Source organism: Nanorana parkeri, unplaced genomic scaffold (genome assembly GCF_000935625.1).
Source record: "Nanorana parkeri isolate BGI_ZX_2015 unplaced genomic scaffold, ASM93562v1 scaffold46, whole genome shotgun sequence".
NCBI classification, from domain to species: Eukaryota; Metazoa; Chordata; class Amphibia; order Anura; family Dicroglossidae; genus Nanorana; species Nanorana parkeri.
The window spans coordinates 547,979-555,244 of record NW_017306314.1 but is presented as its reverse complement, the minus strand read 5'-3'; the positions used below and the strand labels follow the sequence as shown (position 1 = coordinate 555,244).

The following is a 7,266-nucleotide window of genomic DNA, read 5'->3' as shown; positions in this document are numbered from 1 at the left end:
TTTAGGCAACGTCTCATCAGTTTTAAAATCTATCATTTTAAGACTTTGGCTAATTAAAGGCATTGAATCAGCCAGGTGTGCAAAAAGACACAACACTTAATTTATATTTTTATCTCAAGTGAACACTTACCCTTTAATTAAAACCGTGTGCATGTCATGGGTGTGCCAGCTCTGCCTCTTAATTTGTAACGGCATGGCATTTTCTGGCTTTGTTCAAAATAAAACTAGTTACAGGGAATATTAATTATAGTATGAAACATGCACAGCTTCATTATATTTACATTCATTGTTTTTCAATTCATTTCCAGGGTTCCTGACCATCAGGATATTGCATTTGGAGCTTTACAACAAGGAACAAACTGTCTTGACACATTGGGCCATTTTGCAGATGGAGTTGTGGGTGTCTATGAATGTCATAATGCAGGGGGTAACCAAGTACGTATTACAACTACATACAAACAAAGAAATAACTGGTAATGCTATTTTTAAACTGTCTTGTGTAATCCTGGTTTATAGGTAATTCCTATGATCTCCAGAACACCAGGTGAAATGAGCTATCGTCTGACAGTACAGAGCTCTGCAGCAGCTGGGAAAGGTCCTGATGATATTGTGGAGATCCACCCTGGCTACCTAAGTGACGGCTGTCTGTGCCTCTCAATAGCCAGAGACAGCTGTGCCCGCCCCCTACCCTGTCTGCCCCTCCAATGAGCGCCGGAGGAACAGACAGAGAGGGGAATCCTTGTGGGGGGTCAGTGACTGATGGTTACATCTCTCTGCACGGAGGAACCCGTCAGCTGAGTGATCAGCAGGTACATGATCACTCAGCTCTCTGTATAGAGCTGGCGTGTGACAGCTGCAGTGTCCCACGCTGGCTTTAAGTGGGGAGTAGCGCATGTTTCGCTCTCCCCACACTGCTCCTTTAGGATATGGTCCTAAAGGACCTGGTAAGGATCATATATAGGATTATCAGTTTTTCTTCAAGGCAGGTAAAGTGGAAATAAACCCACCAATTTAACCGTTTTCCAAGAGTAAGCTCAAGTTACAAATGCTCTAAAAAAATTCTTAATCAAGCATGTCAATGTTGTTTTCTGCAGTGCTTTCATTATATTCTGCCTACCAACACACCGTTGGTCACCGCTCCCTGCAGGGATTTTCCTCTCTCCTCTCTGTTCCTCCAATGCTCACTGCAGGGACAAACAGAGGTGGGGGCGGAGAGCAGTCAGGTCGATCCCAGCAATATCGGGATCCCGCCCAGCTACAGTTTGACTTTGCACTGTCAAGATTTAGCTGGCATTAGCCTGCTATATGCCGACTTTGGGTCACAGGAGTAGATTAGTAAATATTCTCCTGTGACCCAAAGTATAAAAAGATTTGGCTTTTTTGAATTTTTGCTTTCATTCCTTAATGTAAAAATTTAACCTAGCAGTAACATTTCAGAAACTTTTATCCAAGAAACCTGATTGTCTGCATTCATTTTACTTTAGGAATGGGCTCTTACTAAAGATAAGTCAGTTAAACACATGGATCTTTGTCTTACTGTTGTGGACAGAGCACCCGGCTCTCTTATAAAACTTCAAGCCTGCAGAGAAAACGACAGTAGACAGGTAAGGACTGTACTCTTGGTGCTGTGTACGGTAATCCATACTGCCTTTTTAATGTCCTTTTTAAACAGTCTAACTTGAAAAAAGCATCTCCAACAATAACATTTATTAAAAAGTATATTGAAAGGAAAAACTTTTGGATAAAATTAATGAAGGGACAGAGGAACTCTTTCCTATCATACAGCTTCATGGAAGCAACTATTTGCTGATGCTGCTCCTGCTTGAAAAGGGCCACGTGGAGCTTCGATCTGTTTCTGCTGACCTGACATCCAACCAGTGGCGTAACAATCACCATAGCGACCCAGGCGGTCGCTATAGGGCCCAGGGCACAGTGGGGCCCGGCCGGATGCCGTGCGGGCCGCCTGGGTCGCTATGGTTCTGCAGGGTCACCCTCAGGTGGGATCTCGAGTGGGCTCTGCAAGGGGTATAACTAGAAATCATGTGGCCCCATACAAAATTTTGCTTAGGTGCCCTGTGATTACTAGTTACGCCCCTGCCGCTTGCCTATAATGACAATACTGCAACTCTGATTGCTGGTATGCACCCCTAATCTCTGGCCCAACTGCCGTCTGTTCATAATGACATTGCTGCAACTCTGATTGCTGGAATGCACCCCTAATCTCTGGCCCAACTGCCACTTGCCTATAATGACAGTACTGACACTGATTGCTGGTATGCCCCCCTAATCTCTGGCCCAACTGCCACTTGCCTATAATGACAGTACTGACACTGATTGCTGGTATGCCCCCCTAATCTCTGGCCCAACTGCCACTTGCCTATAATGACAGTACTGACACTGATTGCTGGTATGCCCCCCTAATCTCTGGCCCAACTGCCACTTGCCTATAATGACAGTACTGACACTGATTGCTGGTATGCCCCCCTAATCTCTGGCCCAACTGCCGGATGCCTATAATGACATTACTGCAACTCTTATTGCTGATATGCACCCCTAATCTCTGGCCCAACTGCCGTCTGTCTATAATGACATCACTGCAACTCTGATTGCTGGTATGCACCCCTAATCTCTGGCCCAACTGCCGTCTGTCTATAATGACATCACTGCAACTCTGATTGCTGGTATGCACCCCTAATCTCTGGCCCAACTGCCGTCTGCCTATAATGACATTACTGCAACTCTGATTGCTGGTATGCACCCCTAATCTCTGGTCCAACTGCCGATTGCCTATAATGACATTACTGCAACTCTGCTGGTATGCACCTCCAATCTCTGGCCCAACTGTCGCCTGCCTATAATGACATCACTGCAACTCTGATTGCTGGTATGGACCCCTAATCTCTGGCCCAACTGCCGTCTGCCTATAATGACATCACTGCAACTCTGATTGCTGGTATGGACCCCTAATCTCTGGCCCAACTGCCGTCTGCCTATAATGACATCACTGCAACTCTGATTGCTGGTATGGACCCCTAATCTCTGGCCCAACTGCCGTCTGCCTATAATGACATCACTGCAACTCTGATTGCTGGTATGCACCCCCAATCTCTGGCCCAACTGCTGCGTGCCAGTGGCGTTTTCGGAGGAGGTAAGGAGTGCGACCAGCCCACCTGAGGGTGATCCTGCAAAGCCCACCATAGAAATTCTATGGTGGGCTCTGCAGGGTCACCCTCAGGTGGGATCTTGAGTGGGCTCTGCAAGGGGTATAACTAGAAATCACGGGGCCCCATACAAAATTTTGCTATGGGGCCCTGTGATTTCTATTTACGCCCCTGCATCCAACCCTTACCTGCTACTAGCTGTCCAGGTTTCATGAGTACCCGAGGCCTTGCGTCTTGCACTGAGTCGAGCCTATATGTTTCTTTACCGCCCCACAACAGTCTGATTCTAGACACAGGTGTGTGTGTGGGTGGGGGGGGGGCATTCCCACTGTATTGGGTGCCCCCAGCTTAGATTCTACCAACAGGTCTGGGACTGATTGCAGCACGCCTTCTGATTGTGCTGATGTCTTCAGTCTGGGATCATGTTGTCCGTTCATTTTAGAGTCTGTTTCATCCTCAGAGTCTTCTTTGACTGAGTTAGGTGTGGCTGGGCCGCAGTCATGCAGGATTTTATGAACCAAATTACCCAATTTTTTTTTGCCGCTGTGGTTGCAGAGTTAACAAACACCATTCTGCTCTCTCTCTCTCGCCTACAGATTCTATATTGAATTTGCCAGCACCCTTAGTGCAGAGATTCTGAGTTGCTTAAGTTCTTAACTGAGGAGTTTTTTTTTGAGGAGTCAGTCTACTGCTATTACTCCCAAAATAAAGACCAATTTGGCTCTTATTATTGCAGAGAGCGCCACTCTGAAACTATTGAATTCGTCTGTTGCTTCTACCAGTGATATTTCGAGTCTCGGATAGTTTACAAACTCTGAATGTCATAAAGACTTTCCCCTTGTACCTGCATTTCCAACTATTTCTCTATGGAGACTGGAAATATCCTGACAAGCTGTCTGCCACCCCAAAATATTTATTACTCTTGTACACATTTACAGAGGATCTGGCAGTGTCCTGCCTTAACATGGGCAGAGGGCAATGTGGCTTAGGTGCTGGACTGTGGAACCCTTGTGGAAAAAGTGGCAAGAGCTTATCTCCCTCTGGGGGACAAGCCTAAGGAACAGACTACAAGTCTTCTACCTCATTGTCCTTTTTGTTTTTCCACTCCCTGGACCTCCCCCCCCCCTTATGTTTTTAGTTTGAATTGCCCAGGTTTACTTTAAAGCCTAACCCCTACCAACATTCCTCGTTTTGGTTTTAGATCGAGTGGGGAGAAGTTAAAATGTCTGTCTGTGATGCTATTGGGGGGGATAGTGCCACCCCTGTTCCGCGCATTTGCAGCTATTACTATAGCCTGAACGGGTGGAATCCACCCATAAAATTGCAATTGGACTATTTTGCGGGACGTGTGGTTTCGTACCACGCGGCCACCGTCATAGTCTGAACAATGCACATTGGAATGCATTGGTTTTTATATTTAGCGTGTTTCCACTTGCACAAATACGTGTGGAAAACCGCTCCTGTGTGAATGGAGCCTTAAATTAATGGAGGGTGAAAGGAAACCCTCCAAGAAAGGCGTGGGCAGCAAAACATCAGTAGCTCTACCCCTTTTTTCACTTTACTTATGGGTTTGCCGTGTCCCTGGTGAGGAAATTTCCCCTGATCTCCTGACCCAGGCTCTAACTCCTCCCTACTCAATTTACAATGAAATAAAACATTTTAGAATGTGCTTTGAATTGAGCTTTAAGCCAACCCTTTGCAGCAAGGGTTCAGTGACGAGGCTCATGAAATTACAATGAAAAAGGCATAAAGATTCCCAGAAGCAGTGTTTTCTACTTCCTAGAAAGTTCCATTGTGGAGCATTTGCTATAAAGCATTGCAATGTTTCCATGAGAAAGTTCATCCTCTCTTTACACACGCACACAAACGTGTACATTTTAGGTTTTGTTATGTTACTTTAAAACATTTTCAGATTTAAAACTTATTTTTTTCTTGATAAACCAGTGCTGCTGCTGTTTGGACAACGGAAATGTTAAGATATCATCATTAAATATTAAGGAGAGATTGTCACTATTACTGTTCAGTGCAAGCGACCTCGTCTGTGTAATGCTCTTGCTGATGCTTGCCTCTCCAGCAACTTCGCACTGTCCTTTCCCTTGTTGCAACTCTTGCCACATTGAGTGGTTCCTGAGCCTAAAAAGACAGGTGACCTTTCCCCCTCCCTCATGAGACCATGCTCAAGCCTATTGATTGGCCATTAGGGGTCAGGCACCGTGGGAGGAGGTCATATGCTCTGCAATACCTGGCAGTGTCGGGCATTTTGTACTGGCTGAGATGGAGGAAGAAGCAGCAGGGGATTGCTGAAGAAGAGGAGTATCCGTGGGTCTGGGGGGTGCATTACACAGATATTGTCGCTTTGCCATGACTCTTTGAGAGCATACGTAGGTTGATCAAGGTCATCTGAAGTTATTTATAACCCTAATATGTTCTTTCCCGCTTTTATTTTACTTTAGAAATGGGAACAAATTGAAAATAACTCCAAGCTGAGGCACGTGGGAAGCAACTTTTGCCTAGACAGTCGGAATGCCAAAAATGGCGGTCTAACAGTAGAAGTATGCAGTCCTTCTTTATCGCAGCAGTGGAAATTTTCTCTTAACCTGCAACAGTAGGAAGTCTCAACAGCTGGGAAAAGTTGGGGAAAATCAGCATCATTTCATGGACATTGATTCCGAACACATTGCAGATGTATTTGTTGAACGTTCTGCGGAATTTATATACCTCAGTATTCCATCTTGACATTGGAATGTGGGATGTAGGCTGGGAGAAGAATTACAAGACCATGGCCGCCTTCAGATCTTTGTTGTGATTGGTTAACAGTATTGTATCACTGTACTTGGGCCCTTGAGGAAAATCGACAAAAATAAACTTTGTTTTGCAAGAGGAGAGGTATAGATACACGCTTGAAAAGAAGTGGTAAATCATATCTGGCATTTCTGTGGACATAGTTTTTTTTATATATCTATCTTATCTATCTGAAAACATTTTCTTTCTTGGGAAAAGTGGTCCAGATCGCTTGATCTGAACATATTGCAAAGAATGTTTGCAGCTTCTCAGAAGACTGAATAAATGCAATTCTTCCCTGGTTGGAGGTGACGCCTGAGAAATCAGGACCGTAGAACCATTTTTGTGTTGTTCTAAAGAGATTTAAAAATTGCCATGCTCGAGTTATTGATAGAAGACCATGTGTGCTCAGTTCAGTCGCTGCCAGAAGTTTTTGTATTTTCCCACTTGAGCTTGGAGTGAATATGTGTGCATTTTGGTTGTCGGAATGATTTTTTAAAAATTATTGATCATACTACAGTAATAGTGTCTTGAAATGGCTTTCTTAATCAGTGAGCTCTAAAGACATGTAAAGTCTAGAGAAATTCCAATCACAAAAGAACACTTTTTTTCCTATCGCTTGGCATTGTTTCTTCTCTTTCATTTCTCTTTGCCAAAAAGCAATCTTTTTAAATATGAAAGTGAATCATTTTTGTAACTGTAAACCTGTTTTATTGTTTGAAAGCAAAGAATGTCTTCAAACAAAGTCCAAAAATGGTGCTCTTTTCAAAGACTTGTAAACTTAACGTACAACTAAAACTTCTGGAACATAACTGGAGCCATCTAGAGAGATGCCAATTAATGCAGCTGGATTAGAATATGTTTCTGAAAACATTATATCCATATTAATTATTTGCCTTTTTAGTGGCTTCAGTTTCTGATGAAGAATTGACTTTCCAAGCTGTCAGGTGTGGTAATACAGGTACTGATCTGAGGGGGGGATTTAGGAAAACACACTGGCCATGTTCCACCCAATGCATGGTATTTAAACCTAATGTTGCTGTGCATGGGAGATGGGGGTGTGGCAGTGGCTACAATGTCCTAACTTGCAGGGACTTCTACACATAGTGTCTACCTGGTGCCCTGCGTGGTCTCTCAGTAGGTTCATCTTGTTAATACGTTTTATAATATAAGTGGGCAAAAATATACCTGTACTTTGGGGTGGCTACAGATCAGCTTGAACATTAATGGCAGGAACAATTCCCTGTAAATAATGGATGACTTGTGGCAGCCTTTGGTAAAGCATCTTAGGTGCTCAATACCAGTCTGAATACCTAGTGAGTTG

At 44.1% G+C, this 7,266-nt stretch overlaps 1 protein-coding gene across 2 annotated transcripts in view; it reads left to right on the top strand.

Annotated features, from left to right (window-relative positions):
- Positions 1–6,485, top strand: part of GALNT2 (polypeptide N-acetylgalactosaminyltransferase 2) — an 89,150-nt gene extending 82,665 nt beyond the window's left edge. For both annotated transcript variants that reach the window (XM_018573277.1, XM_018573270.1), the window contains 2 exons: positions 1,485–1,604; positions 5,615–6,485. In XM_018573277.1, the coding sequence (XP_018428779.1) occupies positions 1,485–1,604; positions 5,615–5,770 (276 nt within the window). In that variant the 3' untranslated portion in view covers positions 5,771–6,485. The remainder of the gene's footprint in view (positions 1–1,484; positions 1,605–5,614) is intronic.
- Positions 6,486–7,266: the final 781 nt, after the last annotated feature.